The 26,193-nt window shown below is 38.1% G+C and overlaps 1 protein-coding gene across 1 annotated transcript in view; it reads right to left on the reverse strand.

The window, feature by feature from the left end:
- Positions 1-26,193, reverse strand: part of LOC127443084 (probable E3 ubiquitin-protein ligase HECTD4) — a 101,553-nt gene that overhangs the window by 25,293 nt on the left and 50,067 nt on the right. The window contains exons 28-49 of the mRNA XM_051701584.1: positions 25,507-25,595; positions 24,805-24,974; positions 24,590-24,725; positions 22,418-22,562; positions 18,863-19,029; positions 18,573-18,719; positions 15,857-16,041; positions 15,623-15,776; positions 12,467-12,747; positions 11,988-12,177; positions 11,792-11,873; positions 11,510-11,712; positions 10,234-10,369; positions 8,038-8,220; positions 7,778-7,942; positions 7,464-7,633; positions 5,354-5,469; positions 3,763-3,866; positions 3,096-3,257; positions 1,279-1,427; positions 1,084-1,163; positions 717-880 (exon numbers count right to left, since the gene is read on the reverse strand). Of these exons, the coding sequence (XP_051557544.1) occupies positions 717-880; positions 1,084-1,163; positions 1,279-1,427; positions 3,096-3,257; positions 3,763-3,866; positions 5,354-5,469; positions 7,464-7,633; positions 7,778-7,942; positions 8,038-8,220; positions 10,234-10,369; positions 11,510-11,712; positions 11,792-11,873; positions 11,988-12,177; positions 12,467-12,747; positions 15,623-15,776; positions 15,857-16,041; positions 18,573-18,719; positions 18,863-19,029; positions 22,418-22,562; positions 24,590-24,725; positions 24,805-24,974; positions 25,507-25,595 (3,378 nt within the window). The remainder of the gene's footprint in view (positions 1-716; positions 881-1,083; positions 1,164-1,278; positions 1,428-3,095; positions 3,258-3,762; positions 3,867-5,353; positions 5,470-7,463; positions 7,634-7,777; positions 7,943-8,037; positions 8,221-10,233; positions 10,370-11,509; positions 11,713-11,791; positions 11,874-11,987; positions 12,178-12,466; positions 12,748-15,622; positions 15,777-15,856; positions 16,042-18,572; positions 18,720-18,862; positions 19,030-22,417; positions 22,563-24,589; positions 24,726-24,804; positions 24,975-25,506; positions 25,596-26,193) is intronic.

Here is a 26,193-nt window from a genome sequence, read left to right on the forward strand (position 1 = left end):
AGGTAAAAAAATGTTTATAAATGTATAATTCATATAATTATACATTTATAAATACACACACACACACACACACACGATGAACTTCTTGGCAAATAGTTGTGATTAATGATTTAATTGCCTGTTTTGTTTATGTCATAAACTTAAATTAAATGTATGATTTCCTTTAAAGCAACCAAGAGGTGGGTCTGACAACATAACTGTTAGAGGTAGACCGATATATCGGTTTAACAGATTAATGCAAAAAGCATCTGTAATCGGCAAAAATTTATACTGGTAGTTGCTGATATACAGTATATATATATTTAGCTAAATTGCCTACTTAACTGTGGAGCATTTTAACAGAGCTGTTTCATGTGTGAAAAATGTGTGTGTTTTGGGCTTGTTTATAGTTAAAAGTCCCGCTTTATGCACCAAAAATTCTTTTTTTTCTGATTATTAATGGGATTTTGGTTAAACAATAACTGCATGTTGGATTTTATTCATTTAGGACTCCTGTAGCCTCTATGTCTGTGCCCGTCATAGTAAGGAAAGACTAAGATTTTTTATTTTTTTTATATTCTATTAATCAATTTTAAAAACTATTGGCTGATTAATCGGTTATTGGCCTTTTTCACCACTGTAGTTATCGTTTTTGGCAAAATCCGCTATCAGTCGACCTCTAATAACTCTGTGCATTGACATATTTGGAATGAGGAGGTTATTATTAGTAAGCACACCTTCTTCTGAATGTGCACTACAGGCCACATGCCTCCAGCGACGTCCTCCAGATATGGGGTCAGACGCTGTCCGCAGTAGGTGAAGTAAACTCGTCCTTTAGGAGGCTGACCTGGTGGTGGAGGAGTTCCTTCTAAACGCTCCCAACCGATACCTGCAACATCACCTGTGTCAAACACAACAATGAAGAGATGTGAAGGTTACACATAAATCATACCATTTACATACACTTTAAAAGTTAGATTTGAGTCAGACTAAAACACTGATTTGTCAATTTAAAATGTCCTGCAAACGTTTAGTCCGACTGAAATCCAGTCCAGTTTTTTGCAAAGTTTTTGAAAGATTTTTTGAAACAATGTCCTCTCTCACCAGGAAGAAGAGCCACATCCAATCTCACACTTTTCCACTGCAGCAGACTGGAGCCATTATAGTGAACCGCCCGCCCATTACTGACAGGAAGAGACAGAATAACAGGGTGGAAATAAAAAGTTAGAACAGGAAGTTGAGCGAGACAGAAAGAACAAGTGAACAGTTAGTCACATGAAAAGCGACATGTGTCAGTACTTGTGGAAGAGACAGGTGCCGACAGGATTGGTCCAAGCACCGTCTCTCTTCTCTGCCTCTGGGGAAAAGCCAAAGGACACTATCGGGCCGCTATCATCCTCTGAATCTCCATACGAAACAATCTCGATCTCCCAATAAAAGGATGGAGCCTGAAAACCAAGAGAATAAGCACATTCCATTTACACTTGGACAAATCAATGTGTCTCTACCAAACAGATATAAATCCAATCTTGTTTTATAATTTTCTATTATTTATTGTGGGATGCGAGCCCTACGCAAATACTCAGTAACAGCTGATACGTTCAGCATTTTCCCTATGCTGACGTAGCGCTGTTTGGGCGGAGAAAAGTTTAATTATGTGGCTTGAACAGCCAGATGCATTTACACTTGACCAGGTTTCATCTGGAATGAGTCTCAAAACACCACCGGAGGTGGTCTGAGTGATCGGATTTCTCAAACCACCACCAGAGGGAGTTTATATCCGTTTTGAACACGTCTTGGATGGCATTTACCCTTACACGGATAGCTATCTGACCAGCAAAAACTCATGAAGTGAACAAATGTACAGTACATACACTAGGGGAGTAATGGTTCAAATTTCTCACGGTTCGGTTTGTATCACGGGTTCGGTATTTGCCATGTTCAGAAGAAAAAAAATATTACTGACAAATCCAAAGGTAGAATACTCTATTTGGTAACAAACACTTCAACAGGTTTGCCCTTAATAAAACTCATTGTTTTACAGTAACCATACTTTAACTATGGTATTTGTAGTAAAAACATAGTAACCACAAAATCAACATGGTTACTGTCATGTTTACAATATATAGTATAATCATGGTTACTATATGGAAACTACAGTATTACTGTTGTAAAACCATGGTTAATTGTATCAAAGACAGCAGTCATGGTTACTACAATATTACTATAGTAAAACCATGGTTAATTTTCGTTAGGGTCTTTAACTTTTTAACTGCACTATTACGCTACATGCATTGACATCAAATACATTTCAAACTCTACTGCACATATATTCAATATTCAGAAGCTGTACATCACTATAGAAGGAACTTTGCTATTAAAATGGATACGAGGGATGTTGTGACGCGGCTCGAGTGTTTTAATCATACGCGGAAATCACACATCTTTGTCAGTGGAGTAGGGAAACATATCGTTGGCAATGAACACCCCAAATCGCTTTGTTTTATGCCTGTCCGAATCAGCACTGAGTGCTTGCTCAAAAATGAAAGGGAGTGTGTGCAGTTTCTGCTCATCTGCGGCTCTTTCCCCGGTGAATTCGGCATAAATGATCATACGTCGATGTATTACCAGTATACGGCACTCGTGTCGAACGATGTATGCACAGGAGACCTGAATAACACAGGGGGCTTCTCTGTCAGCGGCTCGTTTTCTCCACTTGTCATTTTCAACTACACACACAACACTTGCAGAACAGTGATGTCATCAAGTTGACCCATGTAAAACACCAGCGGAGTGAATCCATTTACAGATCCATTTAGGTGCATTAGCGGAGGTTGTAACTGTGTGTGTCTACTTGACACTTTAATTTCTTTGCAAAACCTTGTGCTCCAGGTGCATCAATAAACTTGAGGTGAACCGCGGTGCCAATGCTTACCAAACCATGGGTGGCGAACCGTACGGTTTGTTTTTTTACCGAGAACCGTTACACTCCTAGTATACGCCCAAAAAGTCAAAAAGTGAAATTCCTCTCCATGCAGTCAACAAGCAGAACATAACAAACACTGTGTAGATCTCCATCTCTTATATCGCATATAAAGCCTGCAATGTACATTTACCTGAACAGGTACAGGTGAAGTGGCATAAATGAAGGTTCCTCTGGGAAGACCTCCACCTGCGCTCGGATCAGCCAGAAACGTCACAGAGGTCAAGTGTGAAGAGAACATACAGGCACGTACAGGAGGAAAGACTCGTGACGGACACCACGTGATTTCCTTAGGCTGTCGAGAGAGATGAGAAATCGGCAGCTCAGACATACAGTGACCCCAAAAGTATCTGGCCACTGAAGTCACACTTACAAAAAGAAGGTTGTGTTAAAATGATCAAACGATAAATATTTACATTTATATTTACGCATTTGGCAGACGCTTTTATCCAAAGCGACTTACAGTGCACTTATTACAGGGACAATCCCCTGGAGCATCCTGGAGTTAAGTGCCTTGCTCAAGGACACAATGGTGGTGGCTGTGGGGGTTGAACCAGCAACCTTCTGCTTACCAGTTATGTGCATTAGCCCACTACGCCACCACCACCAGGTGGTGTAAATATAGTTTTGAAATGAAGACATGCAGTATTGTGACATACATCCACACAAGTTGATTAAAAGTTAATAAGAGTAAAAATGGCTCAGAAGAGTGAAGTCAGTTCTGAGAAAAGCTCTAGCAGCATATCAGCGCAGATGACACTTGCTTAATAACGTGAAGAGTTAACTGAGTTTTAACTTACCTGTCGTTGGTCGGTTTGTAGTGGTGGTGGCGGTGGGCGAGCGCAGTCCCGATATAACATCCTAACTCTCTCACACTGAGCTTCAACCATGCCTACACGCTCTCCTACACAAACACGCACACATTACTACAGTTAAATGTAATATAGTATGTAAAACATGCACATATATGGTGTTAATCAGTTTTGTCAATAACACAAATATGGAATATGGTGCACAAGTTATATGGACTACTTTTATGATGATCACAATATGATTTGTTTGTATGAAAAAGAGCAGCTTGGACATTCTACAGTATTTTGCAAAAGAAAAGACAATCAAGAGGGTAAGACAATGACAACAGAAAGTAAACTGAAGCATTACTATTAAAACCACACACACAGTCAAATCTCTACATACCCTCTAGCCTCTACATAAGAATTTGCTTTAAAAGATGTTTTCTAGCGCATGAATGTCCATGCTGTTTAAATTATTTGCAACATTCACATCCTTTATAAGATCCTTCTCTCATCCAGCAGTGTTTAGCTATGATTGTTGTCTACTAGCTTGTATCAGACTTATGAAAAGACTTAGGTAGACCGATATATCGGTTTTACCGATTAATTGGTGCCGATAGTTACTTTTTAGAACTATCGGTTATTGGCAAAAATCTATGCTGATGTTTTTTGTTGTTGTTTTTTCTCTGTGGCAGGTACTGGAGGATTCTACAGTTCTAACAGCTTGGTTCTACAGTACAGACCATTTCAAGGACGTAAACCATAACAAAGGAATTAGAACGCTACTGACCTTGAAGCACTTGTGGTATCATTACTGGATTCTTTAAATAAGGCTCTGAGTTAACATATTTTCTCAAAGAACATCAAACGTTTACCAGAAGTGAATTATCCAGATGTGTTGTTGATACTGAGCATCTACGCGAGAGAGGTGATTGAAGTGTATTGTAGTTTAGATGTTCACAATTATTTTCTCAGCGGAGTGATCGGGAATATTCTATAATAATCAATGAAGCTGTTCTGCGCATTGTATAGAGTATTGTTATGCAGCCGTCAAGTCTCCGTTATTTCAAAATAAAAGTTTTGGGTCTTGACTATTTTTCTGATTATTATTGGTATTTTGGTTGAACAATAATCTACATCTGGGATTTTATTCATTTTGGACTCTTGTAGCTTCTGTCCGTGCCCGTCATAGTAAGGAAATAATAAGAATATTTTTTTTAACATTCAATAAATCGATTTTAAATACTATCAGCCGATTAATCGGCCGATTAATCGCTTTTCCGCCACCTTAGTTATCAGTATAGGCAAAATCCACTATCAGTTGACCTCTAATTAAAAACTAGTCTCAGAGAGCCAGATTTTTGACTATCAGCATTGCTTCTGGTCAACTGGCTAAGAACAGCTCACTTAGGCAGGAAGAGACCGTCTGATAATTACTAATGATTTCAAAGACATGAGTCTAAAAACAAAGAACCTCCCTTGTTTTTTCTAGAATTAAATAAAGTTATTGTATTATTTTACCATTGTGTCAATTTTTGTATGCAGACAAACAGAATGTAGCACTCCTATCATGTGTTATATTAGTAAGAGCACTCACCAGGACTGCACTCTTGAGCGATGAGGTTCAGCACTTCAACGGCAGCTGGACACTGTTGAATAAACTCCTCACAGAATGAACTGTCTTCAAGCAGCTGCGCCATCACCAAACACGCTCTGACACACGCAAAGACAATTAACACAACACACAGCTTCAGAGCTTCACTGTATCGTGATAAAACATGTTATCCAGCAGTTTCATATTCAAAACAATATTAGGAAGATCTTATATAACAAGTACAGTCACAGCTTGCTATAACACTTCTACATCCTAGTTTTCACTTTACTTCTTAAAACCGTGACTACAGTTCACATTAAAATCATATTTCACAGTACAGAGTTTCCAAAAGTAATCAATACGACTCATGCACTTTATTCCAGTCTTCTGAAGCCCTTTGATCACTCTGTGTCATGAATAGATCGAAATTTATGTTCTTTACTCTCAAACCACATCATTTATTCACTCCCAAGGGCAGCGGCCAAATCAGATATGGTGATTACGGCATAGGCTAGACGAGTCATATCGATTACTTTTACTGTGGTTTTGTTTTTTGCCCTTTTTTAGCTTGACAGACCGGAGACACTTTTTTTCCCACTTTCATTATAATGGCAGACAGATGTATGAATACTTTAAAAAAAAAAAATCTTTTTGTGCTCCACAGAAGAAAGTCATACGGATTGCGCACATAATGATGTAAATAATAAAATAATTTTCGTTTTGGGTGAACTATTCCTTTAACCACGTGCGACCCACCACATGCGTGGACGTTGTATTTTGGCTTTGCTATACACAACGAACAATTTAAATGAATTAAAACCAACTGAATACTGTTCACAAAACTCTAGACTGCCATTTAAGGGTTAAACATCTGGCGCACCGTGTCATGTGACACAACAACATGACGTTGATTTCCGTGAAGCACTTCTACAGGTGCAGTGCTAACCAAAGTGCCTCTGGTAAGAAACCTCTTAAAGTTTTTTAACTGAAAATTGTTTGGGTGCAAAGAGTAGCTTCTCTAGTTACATTTGATATGGCGTCAGCACGCTGATAAACATGATGTCCACATATGTGGGTTTTGGGACATTATTCCCTTAAAAGTTGAAAAAACATGTTTATTATTTTTAATAACTTTCGACATTAACATATCTGTTCGCTTCATATTTTGCGCTTAAAATTTACAACTTAGTCCCGCTGTCCACATTTGTGGACATTTATTTTTTTTTAATCTGGGTGGCGGAGGACGAATCACAGTTGCCTCCGCATCAGAGACAGTCAATCTGCACATCTCATCACGTGGCTTGTTGAGCGTGTTACCACGGAGACATAGCGTGTGTGGAAGCTTCACGCTATTCTCCGCGGCATCCATGCATAACTCACCACACGCCCCACCGAGAGTGAGAACCACATTATAGCGACCACGAGGAGGTTACCCCATGTGACTCTACCCTCCCTAGCAACCGGGCCAATCTGGTTGCTTAGGAGACCTGACTGGAGTCACTCAGCACGCCCTGGATTTGAACTCGTGACTCCAGGGGTGGTAGTCAGCGTCTTTACTCGCTGAGCTACCCAGGCCCCCGTGGACATAAATTTGTAAGAAAACTACTTGCTCTAGAATTTAAAAAAAGTTTTTTTTTTTTTGCTTTTTTTTTTTTTAGGTGCTAATAGTCAAATCAAAAAGGGAAATGGAAGATGCACATAGCAGTCATGCTCGGGTCTCAGGAGGTTAACTGATGGTATATTTTTTTAATGCATATTAAAATATAATTAAAAAAATAATTTAAAAAAACACAAACGTGCATCTTTAACTACACATTGTCATATAAAGACTGATTTTGATCAGATGTTCATTCACTATGCGCTCTGACTGATTCAGTGAGTTCATTCAGTAAAGGATTCATTAGACTAGTTCAAAACAATAGCTCATGAATTGCACAAAAAAGATTCATAAGAGTCTTATAAGAGTCATTTGTTAGTGAATCAAATGTGACGTGCTTGTTTTATTTCATGCCACTCAGTCTTTTTAGCTAATCACATTTAATTCAGACTGCACACTCAGAAGCTCGCAACTGATTTCTTTTTCCGTGGTGCTAAGAAACGTAAAAATTCTGACCTGGTTCTGATCTCGGCCAGAAGCCGGACGACAGCCATCACAGGACTGGATCCGTCTCCAGACGCAGGGAGAGACGTGTGGATGGACAGACTGCCCTCCTGAGGCAGTAACATGGACTGCACCGCCTGCACAACCTTCTCTGTGATGGACAGCTTATGCAGCGGCAGAGCCTTGCAACAAATACACAAAACATGTAATGCATTGTTAAAAACCAAAATCACAAAATCTGAATGCAAAACTAAGTACAAAAAAAATACTGCTGTACAAATGAAATGACATCAACACAGTTTTCTAAACATGTAAGGTGTGATTACCTCAGAGCGTGGCGTACAGAGGCGAGATATGGGTACAGTCAGGATATCAGAAGCTTTGCTTGAGCGCCGGTACTCACAGGAGGGAAACTTGACTGTGGCGATGCCCTCCTGTTCATTAATTGATATGACCACACCAACACTGTCTAACACACCCTTACCTACCACCTGACAGAGACAAAAACACACAAATTATACAATTTAAAACCTAAAAAAACAAAACACAATCATAAACAAAATGCAATTTCTCCCAAGGGTCTCACCTGGACTTCAGAACCGATCTTGATGGTCTCTTTGAATCCACCTAAAGCACAGAGAGCCGCTACGGCCTGTCGACCAATCGCCTGCAGCTTAGCCAACTTCCTAACACTGCTGTTCCCGCTCTCTAGAATGCTGTCAGCGTATTTACCCAACTGAGGGATGAACATCAGCGCTCTAGACAACACCTGAACAGACAGAGAGATGTTAGGTTAATGTGGAGTGAACAGGAAATACAAACGACCAAAAGTATCAAGGCTATAAATTAGGGCTGTCAATAGACATGGATGCCAGCTCATTAATAAAATTCATCACAATTAATCACATATATAAATATTTGCTGAGAAAGCCCCTTAAAATAACAATAATTCAATATATTATGATTAAATAATTGTAAATAGTTATATTTAAATGATTATAAATGTAACATATATTATAAATCTAACAATTCAGATAATTCAACTGCATTACATTATTGTGGCAGATGAGTAAAGCATTGATAAGACAATATAAAAAGTGGCTTTAGAAGGCAATATATTGTTTATTTTTCCTATTATTGAACATTATTGACCTACAGTCCATAGCAATCCATTTTCAAATTGAATTCTTCAATCGGTCCGAGATAGATTTATTATAGGGGATTTTCTAAGGACACGTCGTTGTACATTTGCGTCAGAGGGACGCTTTTGTGTCATGTCATAAACACAGCGTTTTTAGGTCTCTGTGTCAAGGTAAATGTAGTTTTAAACTTTGAAAAACACGTTGAAAACCCTGCATCCAAAGTGGCACACCGTAGAGAAGCCCAGCAAGAGCACGTCCTCATCTTGTGCTGTCACAAGTGTCAAACAAGCCTGAGTGTGTTTTGTTCTCTGTACAGCTGCGTGTTGCCTACACAGCTGGAGTTTCGCTTACCGCCCCCTGCTGAAAACAGGTGATACTTCAAGTTTGAATTGCACTCATGGAAGGAATATTCCATTTTACGGTCTGGGAACATAAGCTTAATCTTTTATGGCTTTTTTTATATATATAATTAATTGCACTGAATTAACGTGTTAAATCGTCAACACTACTATGAATCAATTAAAATTACTACAATGAAATTTTTTCCCATTTTTATTTTAATATTTTTGTTCATTTCGATTTAAAAAATGAATGCTAACAAAATATATATATATATATATATATATATATATATATATATACATACAGGTGCATCTCAATAAATTAGAATGTCGTGGAAAAGTTCATTTATTTCAGTAATTCAACTCAAATTGTGAAACTCGTGTATTAAATAAATTCAATGCACACAGACTGAAGTAGTTTAAGTCTTTGGTTCTTTTAATTGTGATGATTTTGGCTCACATTTAACAAAACCCTTTCACACGGAGTCTGTATTGGGAGTGTTGTTTTTTATTTTTATTTAATGATATATAAAAGTTTTAATGGCAACAAACAAGTGAAAACAATAATTTTATTATACATACTATTTATAACAACATACATACTACACCAACCCACCAATATATTTAATTTATTTAAATTAATCCAATATTTTATACCATTATACATTCCCATATCATGGTATTAGACTATGGGGGAATTTCTTTTTGATGTAGGTTTGATGTAGTATATACTAGCTGATTATAAAGCAAATAGTTCCCATTGGGAACTGATGCGTATTTTGTATCCTTTTCTTATTTATTTTGTTTTTTATGGAATACTCTTTTGTCTCCTTTTACACCTGTACTTCAGAGCTCATCAATGATCCCTTATACCATTAAGGCAGTTAAATAAATAAAGAAATAAAATAAAATCACACAAAAGTACAACTTTTCAGTGTCTAATTATGTCAGTTTGCGCCTGTTCCTCACACAAATCTAATGTAGGACTTCAGAAGACTTGGAATATATTGCTCAAGTAGTATGGACTACATGTATGATGCTTTTTATTACTTTTGGAGCTTGACAGCCATAGTTACTACCCACTTGCACTCTATGAAAAAGAGCTGCTACGAGATTCTGCTAAATATCTCCTTTTCTGTTCCACGGAAGAAAGTCATGTGGGTTTAGAACAACATGAGAGTAGACGACCGAATTCTCATTTATTTATTATTATTAAAAGCCCTTGAAATACATCAGTAATTCAGAATGTTCACAAATGAACTCCAGAAGTTGGTATAACTGCGAAACGTGTCTGCTCACCTTCTCTGCAGTGCTGGTCCATATCTGAGCGGTGTTGGATTCAGGTGCGGTCAGAAGACTGTGAAGCAGAGCGATGACCTCAGCGGCCATACTGTTAGCCACGTGACCACTGATGAACGGCCGCACCGGATCTGACCTGTGTGAGAGAGGAAAAGGCTTAGACATGGAGCCAAACAAACACAAGAATACACAGCTGGACATTTACGAGGAGAACAATACAGCCCTGTCAAATCACGTTTTAGATGGTGTTTTTGTCAGGACGAGATGCTAATTTATTTCTGGAATCAAGTTCACGAGAAAACTAAATTGAGATGAAAACACTTAAACTGGATTTCCCACGGACAACAACTTGCAGCAACAAAGCATAATTTTCAATGATAGCTGGCAATAAAGTCTTTCACCACTGTGAATCACTTTAAGCTTAAATGGTCCTGTGGTCTGGCAAATTAATTTTTAAGAGCACAAATATTCCATGTAGTCTTTCAAATATTATGATGTCCTAAAACATGCATAATGATAATATAAGAACATAGGTTGTTTGAGATGGAGCACAGCATGCCACACTGCAGGACACTCTTAAAAAGATAGTTCACCCAAAATGAAAATTCTCATCATTAACTCACCCTCATGCCATCCCAGATGTGTATGACTTTCTTTCTTCTCCAGTACACAAATGAAGATTTTTAGAAAATATTTCAGCTCTGTCGGTCCATACAATGCAAGTGAATGGTGACCAAAACTTTGAAGCTCCAAAAAGCACATAAAGTAATCCATAAGACTCCAGTGGTTTAATCCATGTCTTCAGAAGTAACATGACAGGTGTGGGTGAGAAACAGATCAATATTTAACTCCTTTTTTTACTGTAAATCTACACTTTTCACATTCACATTCTTTTGTTTTTTTGCGATTCGCATTCTTCATGCATATCGCCACCTACTGGGCAGGGAGGACAATTTAAAGTAAAACAGGACTTAAATATTGATCTATTTCTCACCCACACCTATCATATCGCTTTAGAAGACATGGATTAAACCACTGGAATCTTATTGATAACTTTTATGCTGCCTTTTGTGTGGAGCTTCAAAGTTTCATTGGAGTTTAATTGACTTGCATTATATGGACGTACAGTGCTGAGATACTCTTCTAAAAATCTTCTTATGTGTTCTGCAGATGGCATGAGGGTGAGTGAATGAGGGGAGAACTATTCTAGTTTTTGGGTGAACTATTCTTTTAACTAACCACAAGTATGCATCGTATGTATCCTTTCCTTTCTTACCGAGCTAGTTCAGCATTTCTCTCTCGGCACACTGTAGACTGAGCAGTTTTCTTCTTGTCTCCTGTTGTGGCTCCTCCAGAGTTTTCTTGTCCGGTGGTCTCTACTGGAGGTCCCACACTGACGATGAGTCCAGACTGAGCCCACTTATTGGCTTTCCTCAAAGCTGAAGACGCCTCCTCTGTGATCACCTCACAATATCCGCTCTGCAGAAACAATCACAGCGGGAAATAAGAGACCCTTTAATGTACCAAGAATCAATGCAAGCTGTAAACAAGAGCTGACCTTCGTCATGTCTCGATCCATCTTCACCACCTTCTCCATGTTTGCTCCAGTGCCCAGACGGAAAGGCCGACCCTCTGAACTGCTGCAAGGTGTCACACAAACACTGACATCAACCTACACTATACACTCGGAACTCTTCCAAACCTGATTCCATTGTTACAGGTGTGTGATAAAGTGAGCGGTCCCGTGTCATTACCTGAGTAATGGCTGCAGCACCTCATGTGACGACTGGTCTTCTCTCTTATGGATGAAAATGGAGAGTTTGCCATCCACGGCTTCACCCTCTTCACCGGCATCTCTGTCAGTCTTGGCGCTACTCTTTGGACAGGCGCGAGAGAGACTGGTGTCCGGCTCAGATGAGCTCGGCGAGAGCAGAGTCTGACAGCCTACATGTGGAGATTTATAAATGAACAACAGATTACAATCTCCAGAATTAATTAGTATTCTGAAGGTCTCATTGGGGTGACCTAGAGCCGTGCACTCTCACAAACCCTTCTGACCACTCATATCTTTTTAAGTCTTGCCTCATCTACTATTTAGGTCACTAGCAATTACATTCATAAGTTGAGCAATTAAGAATAGCATGGAATAAAAGCCTTGACACTTGACTTGTGAACATCCCTGATTTAAGTGACGCTTTATTATGTGTATATGCGAATCATTCCTCTCTCGTACCTGGCACCACATAGTCTGCCAGTTTGGCCAGCAGCAGTGATGCGATACAGAAGGCCGGGTCACTGGCGTCCTGCTGCTCTGCGTCCAGAGCGTTTGTGGAGTAACTCCAGGAAGGAAGCGCTACATTCCCACAGTCCTCCACACTCATAAGAGGCAGTGCTGCGCGGCATAACTGCAGGATTATGAGCACCAGTTTGGGTGACGGCCGCTGGTCCAGCAGCAGAGACAGAAGCTTCGACACACAGGCCGGCTGACTGAGGATCGTCTTCCCAATGTTACTCCTTTGAAAGAGAAGGGCAGTATAAAATTTAGCACATCATAAAATGAAGTAAATCTTGGAGAAGTAACAGTCAGAGGTTCTTAAACCTGAGCTTTGTATAAAACTAGGTGAGGTGATGAAGAATAATCGACAATGGACTACTGAATTACTGGAAACCGAATGCACACCTGACATGATAATGTGATCACAATGGCTCATGTGAAGTAGAGTGTTGAGGGAAGATACTCTGAAAAGTTAGTTTGTCAAGTTACTAACAATCTACAGAAATTAAACTTCAGTCAAACACTAAAGTTAGCTACACTACATGGCTCAATACACTGAAGCTATTTAGGTGGGCAATATCATTCTGAACATACTGTCAGACAACTATCAGATGATGCGATTTATTTTTGCAATCAGATCACAAAAACAATGAACAACTCAATCAGGGCGACAACGTTAAATATGAACGCATATTTACATAAAACACAACTAGTAAACAATTTATATGACTAATCATAGACAAAAACAGTAATGAACAGCAGCATTTACCTGAATATTTCACTTCTCAAAAAAGAAGATGCAGTGACAAGCGAATCGATGAATCATTTATTTGAACTGTCTGTCTGAACAAAGCAGTTCACTAAAATTAATTGGAATTCCCAATGCTACATAAAAGTGAATCAGTGAATCGTTTAGTTGAATTGGTTCATTTATAAGTACTGTCTGAATGAAGCGATTCACTACAATGAATTGGAATTCCCAATGGTACAAAGAAGTGAATCAGTGAGTCATGCAGTTGAACTGGTTCATTTATAAGTACTGACTGAATTAAGTGATTCACTCAAATGAATTGGAATTCCCAATTTTACATAGAAGTGAATCAGTGAATCGTTTAGTTGAACTGGTTCATTTATAAGTACTGTATGAATGAAGCGATTCACTAAAATGAATTGGAATTCCCATGCTACACAGAAGTGAATCAGTGAATCATTTATTTGAATTGGCTAATTTATAAGTACTGTCTGAATGAAGCAATTCACAAAAATTAATTGGACTTCCCAATGGCACATAGAAGTGAAATGGTGAATTGTTTAGTAGAATTGGTTCATTTATAAGTACTGTCTGAATTAAGTGATTCACTCAAATGAATTAGACTTCCCAATGCTACATAGAAGTGAATCAGTGAATGGAATATTTGAATTGGTCAATTTATATGTACTGTCTGAACAAACAGATTCACTACAATGAATTAGACTTCCCAATGCTACATAGAAGTGAATCAGTGAATCGTTTAGTTGAATTGGTTCATTTATAAGTACTGTCTGAATGAAGTGATTCACTACAATGAATTGGACTTCCCAATGGTGCATAGAAGTGAATCAGTGAATCGTTTAGTTGAATTGGTTAATTTATAAGTACTGTCTGAACGATGCAGTGCACCAAAATTAATTAGACTTCCCAGTGCTACATAGAAGTGAATCAGTGAATGAAATATTTGAATTGGTTAATTTATATGTACTGTCTGAACAAATTGATTCATTACAATGAATTAGACTTCCCAATGCTACATAGAAGTGAATCAGTGAATCGTTTAGTTGAATTGGTTCATTTATAAGTACTGTCTGAATGAAGTGATTCACTACAATGAATTGGACTTCCCAATGGTGCATAGAAGTGAATCAGTGAATCGTTTAGTTGAATTGGTTAATTTATAAGTACTGTCTGAACGATGCAGTGCACCAAAATTAATTAGACTTCCCAGTGCTACATAGAAGTGAATCAGTGAATGAAATATTTGAATTGGTTAATTTATATGTACTGTCTGAACAAATTGATTCATTACAATGAATTAGACTTCCCAATGCCAAAAATAAGTCAATCACTGAATCATTTAGTTGAATTGGTTCATTTATAAGTGCTGTCTGAACAACACGATTCACTACAATGAATTGGACAGCACAATGCTACAAATAAGTGAATCAGCGAATCTTTTATTTGTAATTCTTAATTTATAAGTACTGTCTGAACAAAGTAATTCATTAAAATAAATTGGACTTCCCAATGCTAAATATAAGTGAATCAGTGAATTATTTATTTAACTTGGTTCATTTATAAGTACTGTCTGAACAAAGAGATTCACTACAATGAATTAGACTTCCAAATGCAACAAAATAAGTGAACTGTTTATTCGAAATGTTAATATATAAGTACGGTCTGAACAAAGCGCTTCACTAAAATGAATTGAACTTCCCAATGCTATATAGAAGTGAATCAATGAATCGTTTATGTAAATTTGTTTATTTATAAGTACTGTCTGAACAAAGTAATTCGCTAAAATGACTCAGTGAATTGTTTAGTTGAATTGGTTCATTTATAAGATCTGTATGAACAAAGCGATTTATTGAAATTAATTAGACTTCCCAATGCTACAAATAAGTGAATCAGTGAATTGGTTTATATATAGGTACTCTCCGAACATTACAATTTAAGAGAGTTTGGAAGAGTATGTTTGATTATTTCCTCAGCTCGCTCTGCTCAAAGCTGTAAACACAATACAATGTGACATTAAAACCAGCGAAGTATAGTTTTGTCACACTACAGTGCAACTTGATGGAAAAAAGTAGCTTGATGCTGGAAAACAAAGGCTGGCCATTGGGAGTACTGGGACTTTTCCCGCTGGGCCGGCTGCAAAACATGGCTGCGATATGCAGAAGTAGGCCACGAAACACCGAAGTAGACAGTGACACACATTGCCATAACCCCCGCCCAATCACCACCCCACACGTCAAAAAGCTTAATTCTTTTGAAAACAGCTGAACTACTGTCACGTTACTAAAATTAAGTAGTTAAATCTACTGAAAACAATGACACTGATCGGGTGAAGCCTGCAGTACCTGGAGAGATCGTTGAGTAAACTAAGCACGTCCTGTAGAGCATCATTCCCAGCTGCTTGATTCCCGCAGCAGTCTGTTGCTCGAGCCAGATGATTGGTTAGTAAGCTGGACACCTGACGGGCCAGTCCAGAGTGCACCGCGTCTGTAGAGCCACCTGTTCAACATCAGCATTATGGTCAGTCGTGTCAAACAGATGTGTTGTGGTTTTCTTCATCCGTTTGAATGTTTCCTCACCTTCAACTTTCTCCCACTCAATGCAGCGGTTGGCCAGCACCTGAAACGCCGCCCACGCCATAGTAGCTACCTTCTGTTTCTTCGTTTGCTTTTCGTTTGAGCTGCAGTCCCTCTGACTGCTCAAACTACACAACCTGTCCATGAGCTGAACCAAACCACTGCGAACCAGACACTGTTCCTCACTCCTGCAGAGACAAGCAAACAACAGCATGATTACATTAAATCGAAATATTACAGTTGTCAAAATTAACACGCTAACGCAAGTGATTAATTGAAAATGCTAAACATTTTCATTTCAGTTCTAAACACTGGTTGGAGCAGGGCGTAACCTTTGAGATGTGTCCACACCACAAACACAAACAGCGATTCTGTGTCAATGATCAAGTGTTGGAGAAAAGACCTCTTAACGCTATTTGTTGTACAAAACAAGCTCACATGGGACTTGTGACAGAAATCATGTACTTTGTAGCCTCTGTAAGGTGCAAGTTAATTACCACATAAGCACGTCTGAAGTCCTAACTATCACCAAAATGCAAAATGAGACATTTTCTGCGTTCAAAGCGGCGCTTGCCGTTGGCACCCTGACACAAATCGTGGATGCGGCTTCACGACTGCTGTAGCAAAGCAGTTAGCCACAGTTTACAACCTGATTGATATTGTGGAGATTTAATGTGCATTATAAAGAATACACAACCTATAGTGACTAGTTATTTCAATTAGTCAACCTCCCATTTAGACATTGGGAAATGTTTAATGTTACTTGAATTGGTGCTATTTTAGTGCATTTCTATCTTTATACTGTATAAAAGCTTTGTTTGGAAAATAAAGCATTACTGTTACATTTTGTTTCTGTTTTCTTTCCTAAAGGAGGAGCTAAATGCATTTCAACATGAAAAGAAATATATATAGAGAGATACTGTAAATTTTAGCACTTTCAAAATTGGTGATTAATCACGATTAACTGTAAAACATTATGCGATTAATCGCGATTAAAGAATTTAATCGACTGACATCACTAGTAAATATTCCTTTTCTGCAGATACTATGAAACGGCTGGACAAATGCATTGATTTTTGTTTCTGTGTTGACAAACTTCTTATTAAAACAAGTTAAGGATGGAGATTTAAAAGAGTTTGTCCTTTTTAAAAGCCAATAGCCTTTAATTTACATCACAGCTGGGCAAAACCATGATTTGCAACTTGCGATCACTACTATTTGGGGGTATTAGGGGGAGGGACAATCTCATTCTGGAGAGCATTTGACTGGACAAAAATATAAATACATAAGTTTCAGTTTCTTTTTTTCAGTATGTTTCTTTTTATTCTTGTATGTTCTGGAATTTTCTGGATTCAACAAGTGAAGCTAAACTGACAACATTTGTGGCATAAAGTTGATTACCAAAAAATAATTTTGAATTCTCGCTCGTTTATTTGAAATAAATAAAAAAATAAAATGCGATTACAGTAAGGCACTTACAATGGAAGTGAAAGGAGAGTCCATAAATGTTTGAATGTTTCAAAAGTATAGCCACAAGATTCAGAAAAGAAACATTATACATGTTAACATGATTTAAGTGTGATAAATTCGCTTACTAAACTTGTGTAAAGTTATATCCATTATTACAACTTTGTTGTCATGACAACGCAACACCGTTAAACCCGGTAATCTGGTAAACACTAACGCAAGTATTTGATTTTATCACACTAAAATCATTTTAACATGCATAATGTTTATATTTTGTGGCTGTACTTTTGAAACAGTGAGTATTTGAACATTTATGGATTGGCCCCATTCACTTCCATTGTAAGTGCCTCACTGTCACCGCATTTTTTTGCACTCTTAAAAAATAAACACGTAACGAGTCAAAATAACTTTTTATGCCACATACGCTGTCGATTGGGCTTAACATGTATTGGACCCAGAACATTAGTTTAATTTTAGTGTTGTTTGGACAGCAAAAGTAAACATTTAAATCCTTTTTTTTTTAATAATATAAATCTTCACTTTCACTTTCACATTCTTCTTTTGTTTTTGCCTATACACATTCTTCATGCATGTCGCCACCTACTGGGCAGGGAGGAGAATTTATAGTAAAAAAGGACTTAAATATTGGTCTGTTTCTCACCCACACCTATCATATCAGTTCTGAAGACATGGATTAAACCACTGTAGTCATATGGATTACTTTTATGATGCCTTTATGTGCTTTTTGGAGCTGCAAAGTTCTGATCACCATTCACTTGCATTGTATGGACCTACAGAGCAGAGATATTCTTCTAAAAATCTTAATTTGTGTACTAGAGAAGAATGAAAGTAATTTTTTGGGTGAACATCCCTTTAAGTTCAAGTTGTTTAAACACTATTAAATTTACTTAATACCATTAACTAATTCTCCTAATTTGAAATGAAACGGTTTCATTCGGTTCTGTTTACTTCTAAAGGAATCTGCATACACACCGGAGTGCAATATGATGTCATAAAAATGTTTGGCCTGTTTTCCAGAAAAAGAAAGACTGCACGTTTTAAATGTGTACGTGTACTAAAAGTAAATTCTGCCAACTCGATTATACTTGCTTATAGATAACCTCAAAGCTGCATAACAGACATGAACTTAAGGCCACAAAACTCTGAGTTTTCATTTCCTGGGAACTTTAACAATTAAATCAGCTGCCTGTCCGGTGCGTGAGACCGTGGCGATCTGAAGTGGAGCTCTTGCCTGGTGTAAGGGATGGTGCACAGAAGACCGATGCTGTTAGCGCAGGCGATGGGGTAACGGGCACACAGAGACACCACTGATGTCATAGTCTCTCCAAATGCTTCCTGCACCTGCTCCATCATCCCGCCACACGTCAGCTCCTCAATTCTACACACAGAGTCATAAGGAAAAACATTTTAAATGTCATAGAATTTGGATATTTCAGCAATGGACAACACAGCTCCAAACACGCATCATTAAATTGAAGTGTCTGGGTTCTTAGTCTTTTAAATACAATGCATTTAATGTACCTGGGCCCGCCCTGCAGCACCATGGTAACAGGGCCAACCAGATGTGTGACTCCTCCCACCCGAACTGCTGCGGTAAGAAGCTCTCTCATGTGAATCAGCGCCTGCTTCCTCGTGCGACCTCTCCTCCAGCGTGTCTGCGCAGCTGACAGAAAACTGCTACTGGACACCTGCAGTCACAACATAATTACAAAACATGTGTAGGGTACTGAGTAGCTACAACTGATTCAGTGATATCTGTCAATGAACTACCCCAGTCAATTGATAAAGAATTTCATCAAATTACATGACAAGCTGATTAATCAGACAAATGAATCACAAATAACCACGTGTCAATATTTGCATGAGCTACATTTTTCATTATTTTTTTATCCCCTTTTCTCCCAATTTGGAATGCCCAATTCCCACTACTTAGTAGGTCCACGTGGTGGTGCGGTTACTCACCTCAATCCGGGTGGCGGAGGACGAATCTCAGTTGCCTCCGCTTCTGAGACTGTCAATCCGCGCATCTTATCACGTGGCTCGCTGTGCATGACACCGTGGAGACTCACAGCATGTGGAGGCTCATGCTACTCTCCGCGATCCACGCACAACTTACTAAGCGCCCCATTGTGAGCGAGAACCACTAATCGCGACCACGAGGAGGTTACCCCATGTGACTCTACCCTTCCTAGCAACCGGGCCAATTAGATTGCTTCGGAGACCTGGCTGGAGTCACTCAGAACACCCTGGATTTGAACTCGCGGCTCCAGGGGTGGTAGTCAGCATCAATACTGAGCTACCCAGGCCCCTTTTGCATGATATAATTAAAAGATACAGTATTACAGTATTGTGGCAAATGAAATGTGGCTTTAGCCTCTTATCTCTGGTGCACTTTTTGGTTCCCACCTGCAATTTTTCACTCACAAATTAAAGCTAATTAATTGCGGATAGTGGTCTTATTATACAGAAACCCCCTCCAAATAATACAAAAAAAAAAAATTCTAAAAAGGAATAAATAATACTATATATGTTTACAATCTTATCATGAGCATAAATCTTTTGTTGTTGTCCTAACTTTATAAGCATGTATTTCTGTTTCTGTTTGCACTATGTCCCTGCAAAAAGTCTAATTTCATTCCAATAGATGGTACTAGGAAAAATATTTTTTCTTCTATCACCTTCCATCCCAATATACAGATCTGAAATGTAGGTGGCACTGAGCCTACACACTATAGGCATCTATTCTATTTTGGATCGCATGCATGTTCCCCATGGTTTCACTGAATATCTCGGCCTCTGAGTGGACTAAAAACTCAATCTAGGGGTTGTTGTAAAGCAATACAATGACACAGGGGCCTGGGTAGCTCAGTGGTAAAAGACGCTGGCTACCACCCCTGGAGTTCACTAGTTCACTAGTTCGAATTCCAGGGCGTGCTGAGTGACTCCAGCCAGGTCTCCTAAGCAACCAAATTGGGTAGAGTCACATGGGGTAACCTCGTGGTCGCTATAATGTGGTTCGTTCTCGATGGGGCGCGTGGTGAGTTGAGCGCAGATGCCGCGGTGGATGGTGTGAAGCCTCCACCTCCGTGGCAACGCGTTCAACAAGTCACGTGATAAGATGCGCGGGTTGATGGTCTCAGACACGGAGGCAACTGAGATTCGTCCTCCGCCACCCAGATTGAGGCAAATCACTACGCGACTACGAGGACTTAAAAGCGCACTGGGAATTGGGCATTCCAAATTGGGTGAAAAAGGGGAAAAGAAAAAAAAGAGCAATAAAATGACAAAGTGATTTGATTTTGATTTGAACGCTGTGTTGTGATAGATGGAAAATGAGAAGCAAAAATCCTTCCATAAATATGCAATGTATTTACCCTGAATGACTGTTTTATTTTACCTGTGCTAATTATTTTACTTATATGCAACCATACAAGTTTATTATATGTTACCTTGTTAATTATAATTTACCATGTATGCCTTATGTTTGAGAAGCACTGCAGACACAGTGTACCATGTAACCTTGAATTATGAAAGAGTCTGTGTGTGTGTGATAAGCATTTGGCTTCTAGCATGCAGCTATGTTTGTTATCAAAAACGTGTCATAGCTTAGACTTGCATATACAGAAGACAATGGGGAATGTATGAATGTTTTACTGATGAGATTGGGAAGACTACAATGGAGGAGAGCCAAGAGGAGAAGCCGTGTGGCTAAGAGGCTCCGGAAGAAGATTAGTATGGATTTTCCAGAAACTTCAGATTACATCATCGAGGTAATTTCCCAACATGGAGAGACTGACTATATAAGGATAGATAAACTGATTAGATTTTGGATTCGACATCGATTTAAGTTGTCTACCCAACGCTACTATTGCAATTTACTTTAAAATACCATTTTTAATATTATTTTGTTCAACAAGTAATCGCAACCAATAAAACTGAGGTTTTTAGGTTGCAGATAGCCTCCCGACACTTTGATTTTAAGTTTGAGTCTTTGGGTTGAAGATATCCGTGAAGGGGATCTCCATCCAGATTGTAAGTAACAAAGGTCTAGTTGCTTATCATTTAGGGTAGTTTATCTGCCCTGAGTAAACAACAGGATAGAAGGTGTTTGCACCGAGCTACAACGGAGATCCTCAGCTTTGCGATGATCTATAACATTCCATTATCAATATAATATCAATACTGAAGATGATTTGTTTATCTTGCTTTTTCTGCTGGACTACAATTTTATACAGGACATCTGAGATATAACATTGGATTTTTTTTTTTTTTACCAAGCAAGCTCACAGACAAGTAAACAATGGCTCATTTTATAGAAAACAGCCTAAGTTAAGAGTTGATATGGAGTTTTGGACTACTTTGGGGCTTACATGCAAATTCCTACATCGTCACCTCTAGGTGGCGCTCATTTGGGACCACATTTTTAAGGCTTTATTTTGTCATTTTTTTTGTAACAAATGCAAAAATTATGATATTTCCTGAAAAAGTTACGATTCTAAGCTTTCAAATGATACCAAGTAAGAGTGACTTATGTATCCGGGGACTTTCAAAATTTAAGCGTAAACTTATTGCACGCATTTTGCCCCGCCGACAGATCCATAGCGTTTAAGGGGTTAAAAGTCAATATATTGTTTGTTTTATTTCCATATCGCTGAACATAAGCCTGTCACTGGCAATCAATCAGGGTTGTCAATTTGAGGTAAACTTAAGGGGCCGTTCACATAGAATGTGATTCTTGAATTACATCTGTGCTGTTGGTCTATGTATTCATTGAATATTTCTTAAAGCTTCTTAAAGGAATAGTTCAGTAGTTCTGTTCAATAGTTCAGAACAGTAGTTCTCTTATCATTTACTCACCCTCATGCCATCTCAAATTCATATGACTTTCTTCTGCGGAACACAAATGAAGATTTTTCGAAGGACATATGATGTGTGTTTGTCCATATAATGCAAGTCTGAAAAGTCTTCCGCGGAAGAAAAAGTCGAACGAGTTCGAGACGGCATAAGGAGTCAATGAGAGAATTTTCCTTTTTGGGTGAACTACTCTTTAGTGTGTGTGTGTGTGTGTTGTCTTACCGCCTGGTCTGGAGTTGTTCCTATGAATGCAAAGAGCTGTCCCAGCAGCACACTGTATGTGGGTTTGTCTTTGCTGTCTTCAATGGCCAATGACTGCAGGATAGTGAACGAGCTGCTGCGGTGACTGGAAGGATGGAGACGCCTCCTACACAGACAGCAAGATAAACAGAACAGAGTCTTTTAAATCAAGAAGAAATATATAAATGATATCGGTCGGATCGATATATCGGTATTACCGATTAAATCGGTGCCGACAGATCGGTTATTGAAAAAAGCCTATGCCAACAGTGTCCTCCTCTGGTGAAATATATAGGCTATAAAAAGCTTACTATGGTAAATAATTAAATACAGAGCATTGTATCGGGGCAGTCTAAATCATTATAAAAAAATTTTTTTAAAAAAGGGCTGGTTTACAGTTAAAAGTCTAACATTAAACACCAAATCATAATTTTTTTTTTCTGGTTATTATTGAGATTTTGATTGAACAATAAACTGCATCTGGGATTTTATGCATTTTGGACTCTTGTAGCCTCAATGTCTGTGCCCGTCATAGCAAGGATATACTGATTTTTATAACATTCTATAAATTGATTTTAAAAACTATTGGCCAATTAATCGGTTCTTGGTCTTTTCCACCATATTGGTATCGGCAAAATCAACTATCGATCCACCCAACTATCGGTATTTTTCTTTACCTGAAATATGCCATTTAGTTATTAGCCACGAGCCAAATTTTGGGTGATTTTCCATTGTGTCACTATGGTCAAGTTAGAGCTTAGTGGTCAACCAATATGGGGTTTTTAATGGCTGATGCCGATATCCAGAGAGCAGAGCGGCCGATATAATGCTGATACTTTATATCACAATTTAATATAGTAAATACCATATACATAAAATTGCTAAAAAAGAAGAAAACTCTTATTTAGCACTAGAGTTACTCAAAATTTCACACAAAACTTTAACTTTGTAAAGAAAGAATGTGTTTTAAATAGTATATAGCAGTTACCTTCTGATTAGTCATCCAATTTTAGTAATTTATTTGCACATGAAGAAATTGTTAATATATTGGGAAGAAGGAAATAACAGTGCACACAGTAGTCCTGCAACCACGGATGGCATGTACACATCAGCAATCGCATTTTCTCACAAAAGACCGAATCAAACCAATTGTACATTCAGTGCACTTTTACTCTGAAGTTGCTCTCATGCGCTCATGTGTGGATCCAGCGAGAGCAGCAAACACTTTACATGGCCCAGATCGCCTGCTTGGATTGTCATGGACTGACCATAATGAATCACTGGTAAATCAGAGGAACTGTGTTTTGATCCAGACTGACAGAACATGAGCTTCAGTTCATAGGAAGATATTATACAAGTGCTCAGCAGGAGAAAAACACTGGATTTTCGTGAGGTTCGTGAATTACATCTGTTTATACGAGATATCTGCATATTTGCAGATGATATATCATAGAAGTTTTATTGATATTTGCCATTTTATCATTAGACAAGACAGTTAAAATTTACAAGGAACTGTTGAGGAGAGAGGAGGAAAATGAAACTCATATGCGTTGCATCTTTGATTTGTGGGAACGTTTAAATGAGTTGTTGTTGCACACAGCCAGTCTATTATTGTAGCAACACAATGGTACGTAACAACAAAACTAACTGCGATGTCTCGGACATCTCCATGTGCAAGCAGGTGATTCTCGGTGCCCTCACGGCCTTAAGAAACAAATCGGCCAAACAGGAAAATGTAGCGGCCAATGCCGATCATAAAGAAGTTCAGAATATCGGCCTTGCCGATATATCGGTCGACCACTATTGAAGCTATCATAAAATTCAGAGTTTCAAACTTGTAATTACGAGTTTTTCAAAGACAATAACATTTACTATACAAGTCAAGAATAAAATGGCAGCAAAAGCAATACAATAAAAGACAAACGTTCCATGAATAATACATTTTATCAAAAATAATATTGATCGTTATAAATATTTCCTCCAAGTAAAATAGTTAATTAGCATAAATGTAGTCTTTTTACAGTTGCAACACAATGTAGAAATTTTCTGCTTTAATATAGAATTTAACTGCGATCACAGATGTGTGAGTCCACTATTTTACTTAACTTTAAGACTTTCACATGGTTCACCTTGGTGTCCCATGAGGTGTCCTACCTTTGTGCTCCATGTGTGAACTCCACATCACTGTTGGCAATCATTTCCAAATCTGAGGGAGCAGACATACTGCGCAGAAAGACGGGCTGCTTCACTATAGGAACAATTGATTTAGCGTCCGATACCGACTTACAAGCTGTACACAAGAAAAAAGGGCCATTAAGCGTCTGGTGTGTTTATGTGTGTGTGTGTTTGTGTAAGAGCGGGTGAGTTACCTGGTGTGGATGTTGGTGTTGTGGTCAGACTCTTGCACTGTGGTGCTATTGTCACATGTAGCAGGAGTTCAGAACGGTTTATCAAGCTCTTCACTAGCGCTTTCGTTTTAGCCAATGGAATGGCACTTCTCGACTGTTGTGTGGAGTTAACCTCATGGAAAAACTTTTCTCTGTTTTTGATATAAAAAAAAAAATTAAAAAAACAAGTTAAAAAAATAAGACAAAAAAAAAAAAAAAAATCAAACAAAACCAACATCAAAATAAAATACAAAACAAAAAAAGCAAAAACAACAAGACAAGAAAAAGAAAAACAAAAGACAAGTCAAAAAGCAAAACACAAGACAAAACAAAACAAAAAACCCCAAACAAAATCACAAAAATAAAAAACAAGACAAAAAACAAAAAAGACAAAACAAAAAGACAAAACAAGAAGATAAAAAAGCAAAAAAGACAAGACAAACAAAAACAAGACAGAAAAGACAAAACAAAAAACAAAAACAAGACAAAAACAAAAGAAAAAGAAAAACCCTCAAACAAAACACAAAAAACCCCCACAAAAACAAGACAAAACATCAAAATCAAGACAAAAACAAACATATATCAGTAATCAGTATTATTTAAAACTATTGAACAATTGAATGAATGGCTGAAATGAACAAATTTCATGTTCAAATCAGGAGTTCAAATTAGTTTCATACATACCTCAAAGCCATCACAGCATTTTCTGGATTGGTGCAGTCCAGAGGAACATCCTTGAGTGGACACAGAAGCTCCAGCTCTTTCAGTTTGTTCTGTGAGACACAAGAAACACCAGTTCCTCAAGGTTCTGGATAACTAAACTTAATAAAGATTGGTGATGGTCAGATGAATCCATCTAAACATTGCAGTAGAGTTCTCCTGAGAGGTTATCGTGTAACTGCAAGAGCTTTAGTGGCCCAGTAGTGTCCTTCACAACTGCATCTCTGATAACCGTGTAAGGTTGCAAGAGAACATATACAGTGCATTCAGAAAGTTTTCAGCCCCATTCATTTTTTTCCACATTTTGTGTTGCAGCCTTATGCTAAAATACATTTAAAAAAAATTTCAGATCAATCAACAGTCCATACCCCATAATGACAAAGCAAAAATCTGATTTTTGATAACTTTGAAAATGTATTAAAAAGAAAAAACAGAAATAATCACATTGACATAAGTATTCAGACCCTTAACTCAGTACTTAGTTGAAGCACCTTTGGCAGCGATTACAGCCTCAATTCTTTTTAGGGATGATGCGACAAGCTTTGCACACCTGGATTTGGGGATTTCTGCCATTCTTCTATGCAGATCCTCTCAAGCTATGTCAGGTTGGATGGGGACCTTCGGTGGACAGCCATTTTCAGGTCTCTCCAG

This window comes from Myxocyprinus asiaticus, chromosome 1, assembly GCF_019703515.2.
Source record: "Myxocyprinus asiaticus isolate MX2 ecotype Aquarium Trade chromosome 1, UBuf_Myxa_2, whole genome shotgun sequence".
Lineage (NCBI taxonomy): Eukaryota > Metazoa > Chordata > Actinopteri > Cypriniformes > Catostomidae > Myxocyprinus > Myxocyprinus asiaticus.